Source organism: Ursus americanus, chromosome 1 (genome assembly GCF_024610735.1).
Source record: "Ursus americanus isolate L20-20 chromosome 1, mUrsAme1.1.p, whole genome shotgun sequence".
Lineage (NCBI taxonomy): Eukaryota > Metazoa > Chordata > Mammalia > Carnivora > Ursidae > Ursus > Ursus americanus.
The window spans coordinates 16,952,995-16,976,506 of NC_142127.1; the positions used below are offsets into that span (position 1 = coordinate 16,952,995).

The 23,512-nt window shown below is 47.8% G+C and overlaps 1 protein-coding gene across 13 annotated transcripts in view; it reads left to right on the forward strand.

The window, feature by feature from the left end:
• The window catches only part of MGAT5 (alpha-1,6-mannosylglycoprotein 6-beta-N-acetylglucosaminyltransferase), a 332,386-nt gene that overhangs the window by 269,602 nt on the left and 39,272 nt on the right, over positions 1-23,512 (forward strand). For all 13 annotated transcript variants that reach the window (XM_045783126.2, XM_087857425.1, XM_045783144.2 and 10 more), the window contains one exon: positions 15,041-15,190. In XM_045783126.2, coding sequence (XP_045639082.1) covers positions 15,041-15,190 — 150 coding nt within the window. The remainder of the gene's footprint in view (positions 1-15,040; positions 15,191-23,512) is intronic.

Consider the following 23,512-nt stretch of genomic DNA (forward strand, 5'->3'; position numbering starts at 1 on the left):
TGCTCTCAGACTGTGGCTACTCCCTGTCTTGTTTCAGACCCTAGAGGTCTTTGCTCTTGGACTCCTGACTGTTTCATTTAGCAGATGTTTACTGAGCAGCTTCTAGACTAATGATTGGAGGTATATTGACTAGGTTCCCCCCTCCGGGGAGGCGGGGGCTTGGAAATAAAGAAGAGTAGGAGACACACCCAGTTCAAGCAGTGTTTAGCAGGGTGGGAGACCCTGCAGAGGAGGGAATTAGGGGTCCATTGGCAGGTGGGGTGGGGGCAGGTGGTGCTATTAGTGATCTGCTTAAGGAAAGTGTCAAAAAGAAGTACCCCTCTGAGTACTTCAAAAGGAACTAGGGACTGCCTAGGATGGTCAATGGCAGGCGGCATTTCTAAGCAGGAGGGAGTCTCTTAAAGACTGGAAGCAACAGTTCGTGAGCTGTGATTATGGGATAGAGAAGAAAGGCTTGACTCGTACAGAACACAAGGTTTAGGAGTCCTGAGAAGATCCTGACTATGGCACAGCTCTTTGTAGTTCCAGAACCACTTGTCCACGTCGTCTTATGTGCCCTTTGTGCTCTCTGGAAGGGGGAGTGGTTATCACCCGAAGAATCTGGGTGCAGGGGCATCTGGGTGGCTCAGTCGGTTAAGCATCTGCCTTTGGCTCAGGTCATGATAGCAGGGTCCTGGGATCGAGCCCTGCATGGGGCTCCTTGCTCGGCAGGGAGCCTGCTTCTCCCTCTGCCCCTTTCCCCTCTTGTGCTCTCTCTCTCTCTCTGATAAATAAAATCTTTAAAAAAAAAAAAAATCTGGGTGCAGGTGGTGAAGACAGGAGCACATAGAGTCCAGACTGATCCCCAGATCTGACTATAGCCCCTTTTCCTGTACTCCCCTAGGAAAAGTGGCAGTGAACATTTGGTTTGGGGACAGACCTTCAGAACTCAGAGCCTGGGAAATGTGAGAGGGTGGAGAATGGCATTGATAGAGTGGGAGCAAAGAGTGTATGGAAAGTAGGAAAGATGTTTTCCAGAATGATAGTTGATTATGAGACCTCTTTATTCCCCAGTGTATTTTAGTTGTTTCTGTTTTCAAGCCCCTGACTCTAAATTAGATGCTTTAGCTGCTTTTCCTTCTAAAAATATTTATTTGCCACATTTTAGATTCAAATGTGTATGAACTAGGCTGATCACTTTTATTTTGCTATCTTTATGTTTTAGAAAAAGGAATGAGGGGAAGAAATTTCAAGAGGTGTGATTTATTTCAGGGAGAGGGAAGGGGAGGGTACTTTTCACGTCCCTCTTAAAAATCAGTCTTTCACATAAAGAACAGTAGTTAGCTGTCCTTTGAAGGGAACCCTCACCACTGTGCCAAAATCAGAATCTCAGTCTGTACACTGTGTCTTCCTTAAGACGTCCAGAGAGATGATGCCTGGAATTTAGAGCGGTGTTCTTAGTTTGATTGGAGCAGGGGAAGGAAGGGGCCCAAGAGAGACTTGTGTTTTAAATGGCCTGGTTTATCACATGTCAGGTCCCAGCCTTTACAACAAAGATGTGTTGACACTTGCAATTCTGAGGAGAGAGATTATGCACATTATTACAAAGTGACACATCCATCATGATGGCGTCGTGGGTATTAATGGGTATGGCACTCGGCTGAATGCCTTGGAGGGGAAATTTACCACGCACAGGCCTGAGGCACTAGAGCCTGACAGGGACAAGGAGCAGAAGCAAGGCTGTGCCGGCCCGCTCAGAGGTGGGGATCCTCTCGGTCAGGCCCGGCGTCAAGGACAGTGGACCCCTTGGGGAGCGAAGGGTCTGCCCTCTACCACATAGAGGTCTGTGCCCTGTCTCTGACATGACGTGGTGCTGGGTGGAGCTCCTTGAGAGGCACAGGGGGGAGTGTGGTTTGTGAGTGAGGGTGTGTGTGTGTGTGTGTATGTATGAATGAGACAATGTGGTGGGAATTGTGACCCCTTCACACAACAATTTAAAAAAATCTCATTTGTTTCTGTGCATGCGCCTATGAGATAATAGAGCAGGTGTAATAGTCCCTTATTTTACAGATAAAAAACCCTGAAACTTCTGTAAGAAGTTAGTCACAGAGCTAGAATAAAACCCCAGATTGCTTCATTCTCAGCCCCACGCTGCCTACTAAAATTTACACAAATGTGGATGGATGCCCAAAAGAGCCACATTCCTTCAGGTTAACGCGGGGGTAGCCAGGGGCGGGGGGGGGGGGGGGCTGGCCTGCCAGTGGAGAGGCTGTCACAGGCAGAGACCCGTTCTCTCCTCTCTCACTCTAAATAATGAAGTGGGACTGCTGACAGGTGACCCAACTCTGCCATCCATTTTGGCAGACAGTGTTTAGACAGTGTTTACCCTGAGCGCCCCCTGCGGGGAAGAGCCACCAAGCATAAGGATCTCCAAAAAGTCCTCAGTCCTTGTGAAGCAGTGAGGTTTGCCCTGCACATAACCATTCCAACAACGAGCACTTCCCGGCACACGAAATTATCTGTTCCTTGGAGTTGTCACCCGTCCTGTGCAGACTCTGTGCAGACTCTGCAGGCGGGGTCTGGGACGGCACCAGAGGCACGTCTGTGACCTGTATGAATCTGTTTAGTTGTCCTGGTGTCCCAAAGAGGTGCTTTTATTTTATTATTATTCATTAGGGCTCCAAAGAGAAGAACACCTCCAAATACTATCGTAGCATCAAATCGTTAGTTTTCTTAGAGCAAATTAAGCATTAAATGAAACCTTTTCCAGTCCCAGGCTGTGTGTTGCCGTGTTTCTTCACAACATGGTATCCTGGTTTGGTTTTTTTTTTTTTTTTTTTTTTTTTTTTGGTAATTCAGAATCAAATTAATAGAACCAGTATTCCCCCCCACCCCGCTTTTGCAGAGTCCAGGGAGAAACACGTGATCGTCAGTGCAGTGTAAGCCGCTGTCTTTTGTGTGGGGTGCAGCAAACTCAAGCTTTCCTTCTTATGCGGAGCTGGGAGAGGCTAGCGGGAGGGTGAGGCCTGGGGGGTACCCTCTCTCTAGAATGCAAGCGAAAGGTGTGCATTGTCCTGTGGAGGTGGGCTCAGAATCCGTTTTCTCTTCCCGGTTGCCGCCCCCCCCCCAAACATGGCCTTCTCCAATTATCTCACTTCCCAGACCTCAACGTTAGTTACTACATGGGAAATGTGCCCCTTTGGGGCTGCCAACTGTGATTTTGGACATAGGTGTTATTTTTTTTTTCCCCATTTGTAAGGTAATTACTTGTGGAAAATTTAGAAATGGCAGGAAAGCAATTACTTTTCATCCCAGCACGCAGCGATAACCAGGTTGGATATGTGTTCTGCCTGTCACTTTGTGTGTTCTTATTTGTGTATCTTGCTTCACATGAAAGAAACAGTTTGAAATTAATAAAAAGCGTTCCTCGATAAACTGTAAGTAAAGATAGGTGGACAAATACGGCTACACCGTCCATTACCGTGAACGTAGGACAAGTTGATTTTGATGGAGTCTGTGGCAGATCTACAGAAGCTGGCACGTGAAAACAGAAGATGTGATGTGGCGCATTACTGAGAGAGACCAAAATGGAGATTTTTTTCCCTTTTTATAGAAGAATATATTAAAGTTATTAAAAAGGATTACTCTTTTTTGTTTTCACGTGGTCATCTTCTTTAATTCTTTACTGACGTATACAAAGCTCAGAAAGGAAGTTGTCCGCTGCACTTTTGTCATTATTCATTTCATTTCATAGTTACTCCTGACCTAAAGGCAGGGGTGTTAACAAATGATCACCTTTGGGTGTCAGAAGCTCCAGGCACTCCACGCATTTTCAGTTGGTGGCCAGCCTCAGTCTGATTCTTTGGGGGAAGTGGAGGTGGAGAGTGACTAGTTTTCTAACGAGCTTACTAACTAGCACTCAGCACCCAAGGATGGGTGAGCTGGAGAGGAGGGGCCCTGGGTGGCCATCAGCAGCCCTTGCGCCTCATCTCCTTTGCAGATTACTGGCTCTGTAACCCCTGAGAAAGCAGGGAGGAAGGTGCTTTAAGTCGTAAATTTATTCTTTTTTTAAAGATTTTATTTATTCATTTGAGACAGGTGCAGAGAGAGAGCGAGCATGAGAGGGGGGAAGACAGAGGGAGAGGGGAGAAACAGGCTCCCCGCTGACCGGAGAGCCCAATGTGGGGCTTGATCCTAGGAGCCTGGGATCATGACCTGAGCCGAAGGCAGACACTTAACCAACTGAGCCACCCAGGCGCCGGTTAGTGGTAAATATAAAAGTCATGGATTTTCGGGCTCATGTTACAACTGAGGAACTTGAAGTTGCAAAAGATAAAGCAGGTTGTCCATGCTGATGTAGTTAGTTCTGGGTAGGCTAAAGCTTGTACCCTGGTCTCCTGCCTCCCAAACACTTGACTCTGAATAGCCTTGCACGTGATCCCCCAAGAAAAAGACTTTCTTCAGAGAGTGTGAGAGGTTCACCAGGGAGAAGGTCGTTCCAGGTCAGACCTGGGGAGTGAACTTCATGCACAGTGTTGGCTGAGCAGTGTGAAGTTTGACAGCTGCCACAGGGCAAAAGTGTGGTTTCTGAGGAAGCTTTCCATCCCTGGACTTTTGCAAAGTGAGACAACATTAAGTGAGAGCGGTTTACCACCTTTTTCTTTGGACTCCCTGACCCATCCAGCCATCTCTTCCATCTCTCTGCACTTTTACTGCTCAGAGGCCTCTTGCCCCGGGGCCTCTTGCCTTTCTCTGTCCTGCGCACTGACAAAGGGAGTGACCGGAGTCCCCTGGCCATGATCTTGCCACCAGTGTGGTTGGTGGAATGACAGAATGTGGCCGTTCCTCACCTCTTAGTGAAGTGAGGCTCACCTGTAAAAGCAGGCTCTCCACCACGCACTTCTTAGAAGCTTTAAGTTCCAGACTAGTCATCCACACCAAATTCAGACCTCTCTTATATGCATACCCCACCTGGACTAGTAATTGCTTGGTATTTTTAATGGGCTTATTTTAAGAATAATTATTTTAGTTTTATCGTAAGTGATGAATGAGCATGATATCCCATGGGTACGTTACTTAGTTTTTCTAAGCCGCATGTAAATAGACTTACAACTATTAAAATTAAAAACTTACCCGTGCTCCACCTAAAATCACCTTGTATATGTAAACATTATGTTGAAAGAGGGAGCTTCTGTTGAATTCAAGAAACAACTTTTTTCTCCCTTGAACTCTACAGTTAGTCTTCCCGTTGGATACAGTTTTGGGCAGGTCCTATAAAACTTGCAAATACAAAAAAAAAAAAAAAAAAAAAAACCTCTGTTACTTTCAGTTCCAAGAACAGTCCAAGTGCAATAATTAAAATACCCACTCTAGTTTAATAGTGGAAACTCTGAACATCATCTCAAGTTAAGCTCTTTTCCTTCCTCTTCTAAGTGCTATTTTGCCTGAGAAGCCTGAAATGAAGGTGTGGCTCCCTCTCGGGGCTGGTTTCCAGCAGCCCACCCTCTCTGTGGCCCCTTGGACAGAGCCCTTCCCCGAAGGATTCAGTGGGGCACCTTTCTGTGTGGTCCACACCTGCACCAAGGGAAACAATCATCTTTTCCTTTGAGAAACAACCCTGGGAGCTCTGGCCTATTCCCAACGTCTCCTTCAAGGCATCCTCCCAACCCCAGGCTCCCACCGTGAGGTGTTTCAAAGCTTGGGTCTGGCACTAATCTCTGTGTCCCAGAGGGTTCCCAGGAATGCACGTGAAGCTCTCCCAGTAATCCTCTAGAGCCTTGTTCACCTGATTACGTAGAGAGGGAAACGAGCCAACGGCTCCCCAGGGGTGACCTCCCTCCTCCCCTCTCAGGGTGTGGGGAGGTGGGCTGGCTACTCACTTTGAGTTACTTGGTATCTGTTGCTTGGCGGATGGCCTTTGGGACTTCAGTTTAGTTGGCAGGAGAAGCCCGGTGATCATACCTGTTACACTGCCCACCAGTGTGAACGTGATTCCGAGTCGTTCCCTGGACACACAGAGGACAGTCCTGCCGAGTGGCGCCTTCTCCTCTGCCTTTAGACTACATCCGATTGTTAGGTGCTGGCCTAAGCCCAGCAGGATCCCGTGTCCTCCAGTCTGTAAGGAGTGGATGAGACTCACAGGCCACCTCCATTCAGTCCGTAATTCACCGACCCCATGCAGGCTCTCCAAAAAAATGCAACCTCAGTTTGGCCAAGGCAGCCTCTTGGTTTCCTTTTCCTTCCATTGTGACACCTGGAGGGGGTGGCAGTGGCCTGTTTTCCACCCGTCAGCCCGTCTTCTGAGCACAGTAGCGTAGCTGGTGGGCTTTGTTGCTCTTGGCCCACAGCGATCAGAGCAGAGTGAGGGGCACCATCATCTGTAAGTGACTGCATTTGCATTGGGGGGAGTGGGGGTTGTGAGAGAAGCCAGCTTTACAATTTGAAGACCTCCTGCCCTTCTCAAAGTAGAAAGGAGAGTTCATTGCTTTCACAAACTGGCTGGCAGGTCCCCAGGGTCCTTTGAGAGGCATTTGTTAAATTGCAGAAGGCTCCCGTGCTAAGGCAGAGAAATCCCTGAAACCTGAAAGTGCTGGGAAAATGGGGAAGCATGCTAGCTAAAAAACCAGGGTTTGGACAGAAAGATTTGGGGGTGGGGTGAGCGTGGGTTCAGGTTGGGCAGCGAGGTGAAGGCTCTAGCCATCTTGAGACTCATTTCTAGTTGTCCCATTTTATGGTCTGAGGGGTAGTGTGAGTGCCATCTATTTTTAAATAAAGGTATATATTTAAGTAGCTTTTATATACATTTTATTCCCAATTTAAGCTCAGGACATATAGAAACTGTCTAATATAATTGGGAAGTAATATTATCCAATATTTATAGATCCACCAGCAATAACAGGGCTGATTTACTCTTTCCACATTAGCCATTGAGCCTCAAAAATCTAAATTTCTTGTGAGAAATCTCAGCCACCTAACTGGACAATAGAAAAGAAGTCAAGTACTGGTGAATATTCTTTCCTTTCACTCATTCCACATCCATTCTTTTTGTCCTCTGCCCAAAACTCAGCAGTAGGTAGGTTCTAGAACCACTCATATCATACTTAAGTGTGGCTTACACACAACCAACCCATCGTGCTAGAGGGGTTGTAGTTTATACCAGCTGAGGTCTGATCAAGAATAAGTGTGGGGCTCGGGACAGCAAAGGGGAGCAAATTCCCTTCTTTTGGTTGGCCAGGGACCCATAGGGGGCCCACAGGCCAGGCTGGAGACAAGAGCACAAGGTTCCCCTTATTATTCCCACTGTAATTGTTGAACATCCCCCTTTCTCCTTGAAAGGTCAGGATTTAGGAAGGAAGGGTCAGGGGTGGCAGGCTTGGAGAATCTTAGCTTCCCAGGGTCTTCCAGAGCCCTAGGAAGCCTGAGTGAGACACAGCAAGGATCCCCCCCCCCACCCCTGCTACACACACACCTTAACCTTGGGTGGTTACTTGCAATAAATCAGCCAAGGACCTTAAGGTCTAATTATTCTGTAATGTAAATTCTTTCTGCTTTAGTGCTGAAATTCAGAGATTTGCATTTTAGAACTTCTAATCTTGGAATAAAAGAATTTTTCATTCTGGTTGAATTTTAGACTTCAGGAACAGGCTGATGAGGTAGTTTTTTTGTTTTTTGTTTTTTTAAACCGTCTCTCTCCCTCCTGTCCTTCTACCTCACAACTGCTGAGAGAGCTAGGTTATAAGGAAGATGACTCAACTCTGAAATACATCTTGTAACGTCTGCAACTCTCGTTTTTATTTTCATCAAAATACACCCTGAGGTAAAGTCACGGACCTTAAGCTCATTTGCTGGGAGAAGGTTTTGTTGGGGAAGGATCTGGCTCCTGAGGCAGGGTGGGAAGATGGCAGGACGGGCTAGAAGAGCCAAGTGTGAGGGAGCCTGAGATCCATCTTCTCCATGAGCCCATAAATGCGCTATGCTTCCTGCACCCTCTCTGTTTGCTCATCAGCCCATAACTCTTTCCTGAGCTCCTGCTCTGCCCCAGGCCCCCCCAGGCCCGGAGCCGCCAGCGTCCTGCCCTGCAGAAGTCCCCAGCCCCACAGGGCGGGCCGGCAAGGACAGTGCAGCCCAAAGAGACCAAACAGGAAGTGACTGTTAAGAGATAAACTGAGGCATGTTAAAAAGCTTAAGAGTTTATTTGAATAAAATCAGTTCGAATGAGTTAGCGCTAAACCGGAAGTAGTGAGGAGCACTCCCCTGACAGTAGGGGATGGAGGCCAAAGACTTAGAGGAGATGTGGAAGGAAAGAAAGGAAATTATTGCATAGTTGCAGTTTACAGCCTAGTGAGCTGTTTGTGACTGGTTGTCTCTCCAGTGTTTTGATTTCATAACCTTGAGGTGTTTGCTGGCTTCGCTTTATGTAGGCCACGACGGCATTAGAGCCACCCCCGTCTAATGGCCTCCTTGTTTAATTAATTTAGCAATACTAACGGCACCGAACAGGCGGCAGCTCTCTTCACCGGCTGAGCCCAGGGATCTCAGCTTGCGGACACTGGAGGGGGAGGAGTCCAGGAGAGAAAAGGAGGAAGGGCAGAAGGGCGTTTCAGGCCAAGGCAGCAGCGGGGGAGATGTAGGTAGACCTGACGCAGAGGAGGAGGGGAGACAGTAGGAGATGAAGCTGGAAAGCCTGTAGAAGGCCGCTGTATGAAGGGCCTTGTGTGCGTAGTGAACGAGGTGGTCTCTCACTGCCATGAAGAGCCTTGAAGACTTTGTATAGGGGGACAAATTCTTCACTTCTGGACACCAGCCCTGAGGATGGTGGATTGAAGGGGTGAGGGACTAAAACTAGGGTCTCGGCCCAGGGCCTCCAGAAAGCAAGGCCCGAGGCAGATTTGAGTACTGCTCGTTATTGGAGAAAAAGGTGCAAGCCCAGGGCAGCAGGGCTGCAGGAAGAGGGAAGTGAGGCCGAGAGAAGTACAAGGTGATGTGATGGCGCCGACGATCGTGCAGTCTCCTCCTCCACCGGGAGCCACACAGACACCCAGACACCGCAGCATGGCCACGGGCTGCTCGGCTCCTAGAAGGTTTGCGAGGAGGAGCTCAGCTTTGGTGTAGTCTGCAGAGGAGAGAAAGAGGGCAGTTTTATCTGCCCTGCCTGCCGCCTTCTGTGTCCTGCTTCTCACGGGCTTGGGTCCACCTCTCCGGGAACTACTGGGCTGCTTTTCAGGGTGGCGGGCCCCGGGATGCTCCCCACCTCCCGGCGTAGCTTCCTCCCGGTCCGACAGAGCAGGGCAGCCTGGGTGGCGTGAGCACCCACTGGGCAGCGAGGGGAACTGGAGAAGGCTCGGGAGGATGTGTCACCGTTCAGACAGGGCACTCAGCTCCGAGACCGTCAGCAGTTCACGGAGGGCAGGTAGATGCAGTGAATGGAGGAGGCCGGGGTACAGAAAGATAGACCCACAAGATCTTGGTTCAGCAGAATGGACCAGTGCAACCCCGAGCTTTCAAGGAGTCACGTCACAGTAGGAGTTAGTAAAGCGTTTCCGGGGTAGTTTTGGGCAAGGCATCCTCTATGGACTTGTGTTTCTCAAAGTATATGAGTCATCACCATATATTCATAAAACCGCGGAATAAACCAATTTCTGTATTTGTAGGAAAGGAAGTGGAGGCTACTACATTAAAAATGATTAAAAATCCGTGATGGTCGGGATGCTGGGTGGCTCAGTTAGTTAAGCGTCTGCCTTCGACTCAGGTCATGATCCCTGGGTCCTGGGATCGAGTCCCCGCATTGGGCTCCCTGCTCGGCAGCTTCTCCCTCTCCCTCTGCCCCCTCCTCGTACTTGCTCTCTCTCGCTCTTTCTCTCTAGTGCTCTCTCTCAGTTAAATAAATAAAGTCTTAAAAAAATAATCAATGATGGTCAAAATAAAAATCCGGTCACAGTGTACTTGTCAGGACTCTTACTACTGACATGGTGACAACCCAGCTTTCCTGGCTCCGGCCACAGCAGGGACTTCCCGACTCTGGGGACCCAGGGAAGGGCCGGGATGCACCTGAGACATAACCAGACCTGTGGTTCAAGACCCTGCCAGAACACGTACTGTCTCGCGCTTGGCCTTCTCCAAGCAAGGACTTCATTTTTCTGTCTGGAGCTCGGCCTCCGTGTCATGGGCCCTGTGCTCGATGTGGCTGCACAGCTTTGCAGCTCACCGCTTGGACTCTGGGGAGGGACTGGCTCGTCCACAGCCGTCAGCTCTTCCTAGGGAGGATGCCTAGGGCTCAGCACTCACCACGTGCTTTCCCCGGACCAACAAACTCTGGGCAGAGCTGTAGAATCATTTCTTTCGAACGATGAGAGGTCACAAGGCGCCATGTGGATGAGGGGAGTAGGGTCCGGGAGAAAGGATGTATGTGTCTGAAGCGGGGAGCAGGGTAACGCTGGCGAGATGAGCATATAATATCCAGTGCAACCAAAAGCTCAGAATACTGACATTTGCCAAAGAACATTCCTTTACCCCTGATTCACTGGCTGGGAAAGGAAAGAGCTCACAGTTCTCCACTTGGGCTTTCCGCCTCTCCCCCTTGCTGTAGGATCGCACTAGTATTGCTTTAGATTGAATTGTTGTCCTAAAGCTCTCTATTTGAGCTCTGAATAGCTTATGACCAGTTCTGAAAATGCACCTGCCTCCAGCTACAATCGTAAGCATTCACAGACACAGGGGAAAACACTCCTCCTTTGCTCCAGGATGTTCTGTCCTTTGCCTTTGCATCTCCCCTTCCCCCCACCTCCAGATGAGTTTAGGTACATTTGAGTTTTAATCAGTTTGATTGGTTGTTTTTAATGGGAATTTAAATTGAACTAGAGGCTGTTGAACAGCGTTCTGGGGCTCCAAGTTGCTCAGCTGGGACCGGAGGCATTTCCCTCAGCCCCCAGAAAGGGGCGGTGGCCTGCCTGGGTTTGGTAGTCAGTGCAAGATGCTTTTGACTGGATCTCATTAACTTGCAGGTGATAGGGTTTGGGGAGTAGATATTTTTCTTTGACCTTGGTCTCTTAGGTCAGAGAGGGAATGCTTTCTAGGGAGTGATCTGAATCCAGTTCTTGGATCAATAAGATCCGACACTCAGTTCGTGGGAACACCTTCACCCCGCCTGAATATCTAAAATGAAGGGAGGGAGGGAGATGCTGGAAAATGTCCTCATCCCTGCACATTCACCTCCCCACTTTTGTCCTTCGCATGGGTTGGGAAAGGCAGGCAGGCCCATGCTTACTTTAAGAAACATCAGCACCGTATTTCTTAAACCCAAAAGGTAGTAATGTACATCGAAGAGAGAAGGGGATCCCTTGAACCTCTCTTCGTGGTGGGAACTGAGCCTTCCAGGGAGGTGCCAGTGGTGCTTTGAAGTCCTACAGACTGGTTTCTGTTTGTTCTTGATTGCATACATTTTAAATTTTTCTATTTTAATTAATATATCAAATACCCACACCCAAATATGTAGATGTTAATATTTTGTGATTTTTAACAGGGAAATTACATATTATAAATACCATTAAAGCTCGTCCACCTCCCCAGGACCTCCCTGCCCCCTCAGTAATCTGTGTCAGGAAAGTGGAGTCTGGCATCCCCGTGCATATTTTTGTACTTAACTACAAATGTCCATATGTAGGAACACTGTCCATATGCATAGCATTGCTTCGCATGGTTCAAAAGTGATGCTGAGCCATACAGATTGTTCTGTGGTCAGTCCCAAAGCTGCTGCTCACCTGTAGAAATCTTGGACAAGGTGCTTCACCTTTTTGAGCCGCAGGGAGTTGTGTTAAGGTACTGGTTGTAGTAATCCTGGCACCATCAAGGTGGGCAAGGATCAAGGCCTATTTGCTATTATGGAGGCAGAATCAAGAGGGCCTTCTGTCTACTTTGATGTGTGGAATGACAAGGGTTTTCTGGTGCAGATTAATGTCAGTCACTGAGATGAGGAGCACATAGGGTGACGCTGGTCTGGGAACACAAGGCGATGGATTCCCTTTTTGACCTGTTGGGTCAGAAGTGCCCACAGCCCAGCAAGGTAGACAGGTTCAGGAGACAGCTGGACATTTGGACTTGAAATTCAGGCAGCGGTCCTAAGGTGGAGTTGGCTCTTTGGATTCCCGTAGCACCCAGGGCACATTACCTTTGGGTAGGGAGGCAGCTCGATGTGGCTGACTCCAGTGTACCTGTCCCTGGGACCCGTCCTCTGAGTCACCCTCACCAGATCTCTGCAACACCCCGCACAAGTGGCAACAAGAGGCCTAGGCTGAATCACCTAGTTGTCATGTTGGCTTCAAAGGTTAGTTACGTTGGAAACATTTGTTTTCCTCTAATAACCTGTTTGATTTTCTCGTTCATGAAATTACATAAATCCTCTCTGAAGGTAATTTCTACTTTCAGACTTGACCAGGCCTTCATGTTAATAAATTCATAGACTTTATTATTAGCCCCTGCATATGCTTCTTTTTATTTGCCTGAGCTTGCCCCTCCCTCCCTCTGTATTTCAAGGAGCCCCACCTTTTCTGGAATTGATGGCAGTACACGTGTTGTATCCTGTATAATGTTCACTCCCCAGGCATTGGGTCTGGGAATTCTAATCTTAGGTCTGTCTGAAGTGAGTATCCCCCAGGACAGGAACCAGGCAGGCCATTCACTGTTCTTTGTCCCTCACTGCAGACTGAGTTCAAGGACCTTTGGTCCATCTTCACTAGTTAGCAGCTGGCTTTTCATAGGGAAGCATCTCTTTTTGCTCAAAGGAGAGATGCCTGCGCAGTCCCTGAACAAAGCCCAACAAGATATCCTGACAGGCCTCCTCCTGGATGATAGGAATCCATCCAGAGTAGCTCAAGCGAAAATGTGGGGTAGAATGGGGGAAGGTTTGGGCAGCTGCTATTATTATAGTTGGAAGGATCCAGATAGATCTGGGAAATTGAGGATAGGGAACAGTTGTGGATGCAGTGGGACCGGGTTTTCTCTCTTCCGTGTCCCTGTGCTTGCTTTCCTCAGTGGCTCCCACCATCATCTTTCCTCCTTCTTCTCTCCCTCTCATGCCCTGTCTCTCTGTCATGCTTGGTCTCAGTCACTGTCTGGCGCCCTCTGATTACCAGCTGTCTGTCTCGGTCTTTCCCTTTCCTCCTTTCAGCTCTCACCTGGCTCTCTTTCCACCTCCACCCCCCAAACTGGCAGCTGCTTTCCTCAGAACTTGTATCTGGCTCGTAATTGTCCAGACTCCAACACCAAGTGACCTTTCTGCTCTATAGCCCACAGTCATCTGACAGGAATCTCTCTGTGTACTGGATTCTGAGCTCCTGAGAGAGGGTCTGATTGGTTCAGCTCACCCTCCAGAGCCTGGCCACCCTGTCCCAGGCTCCTGGACAGCCTAGAGATGGTATTGCCCTCACGTCAGACACAGCCCAAGCTGGTCAGCAGTGGCAGGGCACCAGGGTTACAGACTTCCCTCCCTACCTACCAGGGGCTGTGGGTGAGGAGGGAGTCCCTGAGAAGGGGTTTTGGGGGGACAGGAGTTACCAGGTACATCTGGCACAAGACCTATGTCCTAGAACCCCTCAAATTAATATATATCATGGAGGCGATGCTAAATTTGACTCATGCTATGAATGGGAAGCCAGGGTTTAGAAACTCTTTCTAGTCACCCCTGCATTAATTCAAGGGCATACATCTCTCAACTGATGAATTTAGCATCTTCCAGCTATACCAAACATGGCATGAAATTAAACTTTGAGGCCACATGTTCACTTTATGCTGATATTAGAGTGCAAGCATGGACTTGGTTGCTTCTGAACAAAATCATCTTGGTGCATAAGATGGAGAATGGAAACAAGGCTGTTTTTCCAGCCATGAAGACTTTTGATATGTGATTTGAAACATGCATCCCCCAAACTGGAGAGTTCTCTGTAATATTCTCCACCAGGGCAACACATGGCGGAGGGCAGGCCCCAAACCCAGCTCAGAACCCTGTGAGGAGGCAGGCAGGTGCTGCTGCCCTCCCCACAGCAGAGCCCCTTCCCCTTCTCTGAGCTCTGTGGCTGCTGGTGCCACACCCCTACATCCCTTGCGGATCTTTAGTCATAGAACTGGCTATTAATACATTTTCCTGGAGTGTGTGAAAACGGGCTTAGAATGAGAAAAACTTGTCCCACTTTTATACAACTGGAAAACATTACAGAACTTGAATCTTTCAAATTTCAAAAAAAAAAAAAAAAGAAAGAAAGAAAAAGCAACCTATAAAATCCAGCCTGTGTTCCTTAGTCACACGGAAACGTGAAGAGGAAGGGAAAGTGAGTCGCTTCCTCATCACAGGTGGTTTTGATTTAGAAAATGCGCCTCAAAATTCAGTACAAAAAAGAGGTTTTGTTTTGCTTCTAATAAAAATAAAACTACTTTTGAATAGTTCAGGGTTCATCAAAGCTTACATTTAATCTTTTTTCCATTTTTGTCTACCTGGAAATGCTCATTATCTCGCCAGCTGCCTGGTCAATCAATGTATATTGTGGGAAACTCTTGTCTCCCCCTTGTCCCAAGTAGGTGGGATCCAGTTCTGACAACATGCGTTAATCATCACTAGAAATGCTGGCAAGAGCTGGGGATGTTTGCATTCCTCGGGGACAGCTTAGCATCTCCAGATAATATTCCAGTCCAACTGACTGCCTTCTCTGGGCTTTCCTTCCCCAAACTTCCTCCCCCATAAGGCAGAGGAGCCAAATGCAAAGTGTTGGGTCCCTGGTAATTTACAAAGCGAGGATAATACTTTAAAACAATTGGCCTTGAGCTATCGTTGGTATTCAGTAATATATCGCTACATAATATGTTCCTTCTTGCAGAATTGTACAGCGGCAGTATAACCATGTTTGCCCTCAAAATCCAGTCAGATTACTTTTGAAAGAAATATTATGGGTTGGATTGCCAAATTCTTGCAATCTCCAGATTAAGAACTCTATCTCTGTGGCCTCCAGCTATGAGGCAGGTTGTTACAAGAATGAAAAGAAAAAAAAAATGCCTTCCCTTTGTGTCCCCTCTTTAGAATAAGAAAATCTATTTGGACATTATTCACACTTACATGGAAGTACACGCGACTGTTTATGGCTCCAGCACGAAGAATATTCCCAGTTATGTGAAAAACCATGGTATCCTCAGTGGACGAGACCTGCAATTTCTTCTCCGAGAAACCAAGGTAGGTTTTTAGTGATTTTGTAAAAATCCATCAGTGATGTTGTTTACAGTTTGTTTCTATTGGTGTTGCAGATGGGATCAGAATCTCTCGTGCTGTCTTTTCAGTGCTGTAGTAGCTTGTTGGGTCATTTCCAGGTAGTGGTTTTCTAGATCAGCTGTGGCTTAAAAGTTAATTGTGCAAAGACGTTGCTACAGTTTAAAACTTACTTATGAAGGACCCATACTGTGCCAGGCGTCAAGCAAGGGGCTGGGGATACAGTGTCATACAGAAAAGGTAAGGCGCTGTCTTGAGGGTCAGACACGGTGGTAAAGCAGCACCTTTCACAGCACGCCTGGGGTGCATGGCTCCCCCACCTCCCTGATAGCTCCATTCAAGGAATCGGCCCCCCAACTGGCTTTTCCTCACGCCTCCTCATTCAAAAAATTTGTAGTGGATACTGAAGACGTTCAAACGGGGAGAGTCCCTTTGGGCCCAAGGAGCAGGGAAGGCACTGTGAGAGATTTGGAGATGGACGATGGGCAGGGCGTGCCTGGCGTCAGGAGAGACAAGGGAGACTTACGTGGTGAAGGCAGAGAAGACATATTCAGGAGGGAGCCACAAAGCCGTCCAGCTGCTCTGTTGCTGGGAAAGAGTGGGAGGAAACTTTGGTAAGGGGCTGAGGGGCTGATTGTCACAGGCACAGACGGACTTCAGGCCCCATGGGGTAGGTAGCTGGGGGAGCCACTGATGGAGAACTATTTTAGTGGCGTGATGACCCGGTGCCTGTAGTTCTGCCGTGAAAGTACCAAATGAACTTAGGGACCAAATGAAATAGGCCAAAGTTTGGCTTTGAAGAGCCAGAGGTGTTGCAGGGAATGTAAGAGTGAAGAAAACCAGTGTGATCCCTTCCTTAGAGCACAGGCCAGCTTGTTATCCACAGTGGCTATCTCCCCTCTGGGCCCTGACAGGCGGGGTGTTCGTTTGTAAGGTAGGGGGAAGGCTGAGGGGGTGAGAGGCTCTGTGGCTTCAAAGCGATTTCTCATCATTGTGTGACACTTGGATTCCGGAAAGTATATTCACACATGCTGCCCCGTTTGATTCTCACAACAGCCCAAAGAGGTAGGTGGGGAAGGTGCTGGTTTTAACTGCACCGTAATCAGAAGAAAGTAGGCTAGAGTGTTTGGCTGGCCCATAGTCACTCACTTTGCCTGGGAGGCAACCCTAACTCATGATCGATTGACTGATTGATTGATTTGCAAATTAAAGCCCTGCTAGGCCCTTAAAGGCACCATCCTCATGAATAAACACCCAAACTAGAGAACACTTAATGGGCACTCACCAGCCAACAGAATATGTACCTCCTTTCTGCCTCAGTTTCTCCATATGTGAATGCATTTGATCATTTCTGCCTCTAAGTCATTTGGTGATGCCAAGAATAATGTAGTTGGATAAATTCTTTATCTCCTTAGCCAAAGATCTGATTTGTACTAATTAAGATCTCATTTCGTTGCAAGGTCATCTGTAGTCCAATGAGTGTTCGTGGCAACACAGGAGTGAATGTGTTCCCCAGTTTGCACTCTCAGCTTCCCATTCTTTTTCTGTCTTAGGATGACATTTTAGAATCGTTAGAATGTCCGGGCCCTTTAGTGGCAATGCTATTTTTTGCCATTTGCCTCATTTTACTCTTCCCCACATCAGATGGTAGGAAAAGCTCAAGCTCCTTTAAAATTACATTTGGCAGCGCTGGTTTTCAACAGCGTGTCATTACTGTCTCGCGCACTCCTATTAACCCAGCCTCGTGAATGTCTTACTCAGCCGTGGAAATTTTAAAAGAACTCTAACTTCCCCTACCATCCACTTACCCTGTCAGAGAGTAGGAAATAGGCCGAAGCTGAGGCCCCTGATGTCCCAGGGAGGGAAAGAGAAGAGGCCATTGATGTTCGAACCGTGGTGTGGGAGATTGCCTAACAGCCAAGGACTGCGGCCTGAATTTTGAGTGTGAGGGGCACATATTTATCCTTGAGAAACTGGTGCCTTCACAGGATGTCACTGATCCCATTTTGTATTGCCTGTTCATCTGACTGGAATATATTAAAGCACTCCGAGTGGAATTATGGCTAAAACAGTTGGCAAATACGATGAAAATGAGGCCGTGTATTGTGGAGGCTCCCCTCATACCCAGAACACAGCAGCAGGCCCTGAAATGAATGGATCTTGGGCTTTGAAATAATGACACTACAGACCAGTCAGGCTTTGCATTTATAACCCTTTCTGCCTCTAACTCCTTCCTCCATGTCTCTGAGCAATTTAAAAGCGATTTATTCCAATCCACGTTGAAAGTGGAGAACCGGAGATGGAGAGACGCAAATGTCGGTAGACTGAAGGGAATCCGCGCACTCCTCAGACTCACCGGAGAGGGAAGCGAGTCTGGTGCTCCTTCAGGTGGGCAGCCAGGTGGAACTGACTGATGCTTAATCAGCTCCTCACTCATAATTTTTCTTTATGAGCCGTCTTCAGAGCCCTGCACCCAGGCCCAGGAAACCCCACGCTTGGCAGAATTCTGCCCCGGCATGCCACAAGGGCCCACGTGTCATTAGCCAGCTCCAGCTGCACGGAGCCTCCGAAGATGGAGGAATTCGGCGTGACATTAAAATTGGGGCTAAAAGAGCCTGGAAGTTGTTGCATCTGAAAGACTCTACTAATAAGCATATACATTTGGACAAATTAATTATTTATCAGAGGACCAACGACCAGGCTTTCAGTGCAGCAGACTGCAGGAGTGCAGTTGAAGCATGCACCGGGTAGCATGTTTTTATTCCAGGGGGGACGGGGGGGAAGACCTCCTCTCTTTTAATGTGATTTCTTTCTTCTCCTTCCTAACCTTCCCCCCGCCACCACCACCACCACCAGTCTTAGCATGGGAAGCTCCTTCTATAGAAGGGGCAGTCCCATCCTACACTAGACTGGAGGAGCATTGGGAGTGAGGCAGAACTGGTACCTCCCTTTCTACAGTGAAAGCTGAGAGCAAATTCTGGCTGTGGAAAACAAGGGCAGAAAGCTGCGCTATTCATGCTGTGGCTGTACCCCTTCTCTACCCCAGCCTCCAGCCGTCCACCCTCCAGCACTTGGGCAGGTCATGACAGCCCTGTTTCCTACCTTGTCAGCTCATCAGCTTGGCGGTGGGACTCACCTGGAAGCCCGGGCAAGGTTGGAGGATATACAGTACATACCGTCCTGTTCCATCCCATCCCCATGTCTGACCCCCCACCAACCGTGACTTTTCCCATGAGCTTGGATGTGGTTGAGCATGCTCTCAAAAACCCAGGGCTTGAGGTGGCCACCCCATGGAGCCAGACTCTCATGCAGCTGCAGGATGACAAGAGGGGCTTTGCCTGTTGTGTTTACAGGTATATTTTCAATGCTGATAACAGGGCCTGGCTTGTAGAAGGCCTGCAGATAATTAGAAAATGAAGGAAAGAGGATGAAATCCATTAGCCATCTGGGATCTTGGGACCATGCCCGTAAGAGTGATTTCTTGCTTTGCTCATGAATTACGTACCTAAATCACCCAGATTTCCACAGCGAGCAACACTGTCCTTCTGACAGCCCATGCCTGCCTCTCCACTGTATTACCCACACATCACACAGGTGTGGCCTGTGAGAGACAGCCCAAGCACTAACCTACTGATGGAGCAACCCATCTTCCATCTTCCATTTCAGACACAGAAACATTCGCCCTCAGATAGTTAAGGAGGCTTCATCCTTGTGCCCGATACCAAAAGTTACTCCCATTCCAGCCAGATGGGGAAAAAAAATTGGATACACACGTACTCCTCTCTCCCTCTTCCCCTCCCACGTACGTGTGTAGGACGCAGAGTGTATAGTGAGGTGATTCAGTAACTTCTCTGACTTCAGGAACGAAAGCACAGCCGCACACTCAAATACACACGAAAACGTTCAGCATCTCCTCATCCTCACAGAGACTCTTAATTGCTGGAAAGCTCTCATCTATTAGTATTTATTCTTCTGCTCATTTTTCTGACAAATGTGTATTCACTACTAAATACATTCCAGGCCTTACTGCAGGCATTTTTGCTACAGGGATGGCCAAGGCAGTTTTGCCCACGAACGTTATACAGATGTGGTAGAGGAGGTGAACAGGTAAACTGGGGACTATTGCAATGTGGAAAGTACACAGGTAGAAGTAGCAATAATAAAAAAGCGGAATACCAACGTAAAACTTCTGTGATGCTGTAAGTGGGGTCAACCACTTGGTCGTGCAAAAGGTTGCACTGTGACATGTGATGTCCCTTAAATAAGAGCAGGAGGTTGCTCTGGAAGACGGGAGCCGAGTATCAGCCACGTTTGACCGTGGTGCATCATGTTACTGCGGTGCACACAATCACGGGGATTTATTATAGTAGTACGAGCCATTTTCTCTAACCCTTATCTGTGCCCTCTCCGTGAGTTATGTCTTGTCACAAGAGCCCTCGACCTCAGCACCGTGAGAGCCCATCCTTAATGCGACGGCGAATAAGCCTGTTGTGCTGCCTCACGCCTTCTAACAGTAAATAGTGTGTGCCGGGCAGCTAAAGAGGGTCAGCATCTACGGCTAGAAACTTATCCAGATATTTCTCTTAGCCACCCCCCATCTCCAAGTTAATGCATTTATAATGCAAACTGCAGTGCGTGGGATTTTGAACTGGCATTTCCAGATGACTGAAGTGGGTGAACTTTCGGTCTTGGTATTGTTGTTTGTGTTGTGTTGTATTGGTTTTGTTTCTGAAAGACCACTTGGGTAACAAGGATAGTCTGGGAGTCTACCCAGTGAGCTGGTCTCTAGGAGATAGCCTTTTACATAACAGCTAACTCTGACAAACTTTGAGCACTCAAACATACTTGGTGTGTACCATTGTCTTGTCTCCTTTGCCCTTCTAGCTCTTTACAAAAGAATCTTCTTATAGTTTAGGTTAGGGATGTGGGCAACCCATGAGAGGGTAGAGCCAAACCTAAATAGGAGAGATTTTGGCCACTATTCTCTTTCTTCGGCATCGAGTGCGGAAGGACAGACACGTGTCCAGAGAAAGACCCTTTAGGCTACGTGAAAGCACCACCTCTCAGGAGAATACATTTCCTCCATACTCGGCTACCATATAGATTCTTTTTAAAACTATAAAGTTACGTTACCAAAAATAGGAGGATTCCCAATCATTACATGAAGAAGAAACAAGGCTTAGCAATAGTACGTGGCTCCTGGGACCGGCCTTTCCATGAGGCGGCCATGGTAAACCATGTCTTCTCACTCTTCTGATGGATGTCCCTCCCCTTTTCTTAGTCCAGGTACTTTATGGAATTGTGAGAACTTGTAAATACATATGCAGGTGCCAAACGTCTTGTAAAACCGACAACCACAACTCACACACACCTAAGCTCTAGCTAACAATACAAGGTCATGTGTGTGCAGCTGCGTGAAGTTGGGTCTAGATCGCAGCTCCTGTTGAGTGAATGTTCAGTTCAGTGCCAAAGCTTGGAATGCATCGTTTCCATGAAATATCTCATTTAATCCTCGCAGCAGTCCATGAAATAAAGCACTATTATTTGCACCATTTTACATATGACAAGACAGTTTAGAGAGCTTGTGTTCCCTTGACTAAGGTCCCACAGCTGGAGAGAATACGCTATCAGTGGACCTCTGCTAATCCATAGGAAGAGGCATGTAACCATTTCCCACAGTTACAGAACTAGGAAGTGAGGCCGTGAGGATTTGAACTTTGGTTGACCTGAGTGTAGACGCTGTGTTGTCAGTTCCACATTGTCCTGACCACTTTGTGCCAGTCGTCAATCTGTTGGAGAAGCTGATTGAGTCATTGCTCAAACCCCCTCCCGAGCCACTCCACCAGTTCAGCTAGCGCGCCGCTCCTCTAGCTTGTTGAGCGCCTGTCTTCTATCTTGGATCATCTTGATGTTCCCCGTCAAGAGTGACTGCAAACTTACCAAATTCACGTGGAGCCTTCCTAAGAACCACTTTTATCCATGTTGAAAGGATTCCTTGTTCACCACTCCAGTCGGGGTTTAAAACAATTCCGTTTCTCCCTTTCACACAGGGTAAGACTCTGAGTGGTTTTCCCGAACCGTTTGTGGGCGTACGTGTAGGAATGTCCCAATCCTGTGCCGTGAATAAGATCTGTGGTGCTTCATGCGTTTTCTCTTGCTTAGTATTAGTTCAGAAACTTAATTGTAGAGCATATAATCCCTGGGTTTAGAAATGCTTATTGACGACGGGGAGGAGTTGCAGCCATGACGATGTTCTGTCATCTGGAATAGCCTCATTCGATTCGGGGCTTCTGAAGGGCAGATGAAGTGTAAATAAAATATGCCCAGTTTCCTTTTGAAAAGTGAAGCCCCTGCTTGCATGCGTTCTTGTGATATGTCTCTTGCCCCCCCCCCCCCCGCCCCGTCCCGTGCTGAGGGTGTCTGTAAGTAGCACAGTGCTGGGGAAGGAAATTGAGTGTGGTTAAGGCACCGTCGTGTGCCACGGCCATGGGACTCAGGAGTTCACGGGCTACCCTTTGCTGGTGAGCAGCTCTCTCTGCCTGCCCTTTTTGTGATTCAAACCTCAAGCGTGCTATTTGACCTTCATACATCTGCTGCATTATAATGTCACAGGTAATAAGTACACAGGAAGCAAGACAAAATTGCTTATTGACAGAAGTGACAAAGAACTGTTATTTTGGTATTTCTGAGTTGTGCATTTCCTGCAATCCTAATTAGCGTGACAAGAAAACTCATTGCCAAGAAATTGTATGGTATTTGCTTAAGTTTCATTCTCAGATTGTGAGGCTTTGGAGAGTTAGCGCGGAATGTTGACTTTCTGTGTACTGAGATATTTTGATGCCAGCAGGGCAGCCGAGATGGTGCAAAATTGTTATTCAGATATAATTAAACCTAGGTCACATTCAAGTCCATTAAGCAACAGTCTCAAATCCTTTTAATTATTGGGTTCAGATTGGTTGGTCTGAAGGAGCTAATTAAATTTTTTCCCAGTATTTTCTATTTAAATAGACAATCATTGTGCGTCCTGCATTTCCTCTAAAGTTCTTGGCAATTTAAGGTTGATGAAGGTATCAGCACTTTGTGGCAGGCCCTGATTTTCAGAGGTCAGGACACATTGTGGGCTCCAGGTCTCATTTTAACCCACAGAGCCCCCCATCTGCATCTTCCAGCACCTTTCTTCTCAGAGTCAAAAGGATCTGGAAGCCCTGTGCTTTCCTGCACCCAGCCACCACCTGAGAGAGGTCACCTTCCCCTGGAGAGCCTGCATATCCTCCCCAAAATCTGGTAGGGAGGGCGGATCACAGAGCTCAAAAGCCTGAAGGATGGTAACCGTGGATTCTTCATATTTAATAAAGCTGTGATGTCTTGGGACGAGTCCTTCCCACTCTTGCCTTCATTTCTAATGCTGCTGTCAGGCATCCTCTCCCACCCCCACCTCTGAGCTGCATGCTCAGGCCACACCCTATATAGCTAAGTTCTCTCTAATAATCTCACTCCTATCAGCTACTTAAGAAGAGTAAGATCCAGGGGCATCTGGGTGGCTCATTTAGTTAAGAGTCCAACTTTTGATTTTGGCTCAGGTCATGACGTCAGGGTCATGGGATTGAGCCCTTCATGGTAGTGGAGCTGCAGGCTCAGCGGGGAGTCTGCTTGAGATTCTCTCTCTCTCCCTCTGCGCTCCTCCCATGCATTCTCTCTCTCTCTCTCTCTCTCCTCCCCCTTTCTTTCTCTCTCTCTCTTTCAAATAAGTAAATAAAGTCTTTAAAAAATAACAATAAGATCCAGAAACAGGGCCTCCAAATGGTGGTGGAGATGCCCCTTATATTCTACATCTTCCAGGCTCCTGCTAACATGATGTTCCTCACCCATGTCCCCAGTGGTTCTGCCCAAGGGACAGTGCCCAGAGCCGGCAGTGGGAGCCCTGCTGGCCACTCATGGCTGCTCTCCTCAACTCCAGTGGATGTCTCTGGCAGTATATTTGGTCATCTTAAAGTTTACAGGAAATGAAAGGTTATTCCTCCAAAACAAAGGTTAAGTGCCCTGTTTTGGGCAAAATAATATACAGTCATGGATAGGGAGTCTACCCAGAAAACCTGGGATTTTTGTTTCTTGTCCCAGAAAAATCCCTGTGGGGGCTACCGTATGTGCAGCGTGGGCCATGCTCAGTGTTCAGTCCCAAAACTGAGTGCCCAGCACAAACTTCCTGCATCTCTCAGTGGTGCCCAGAGAACCCAGAAGCAGGGACTCAGGTCTCTCCACATGGAACCATTCTAAGTAACCGTTCCATTT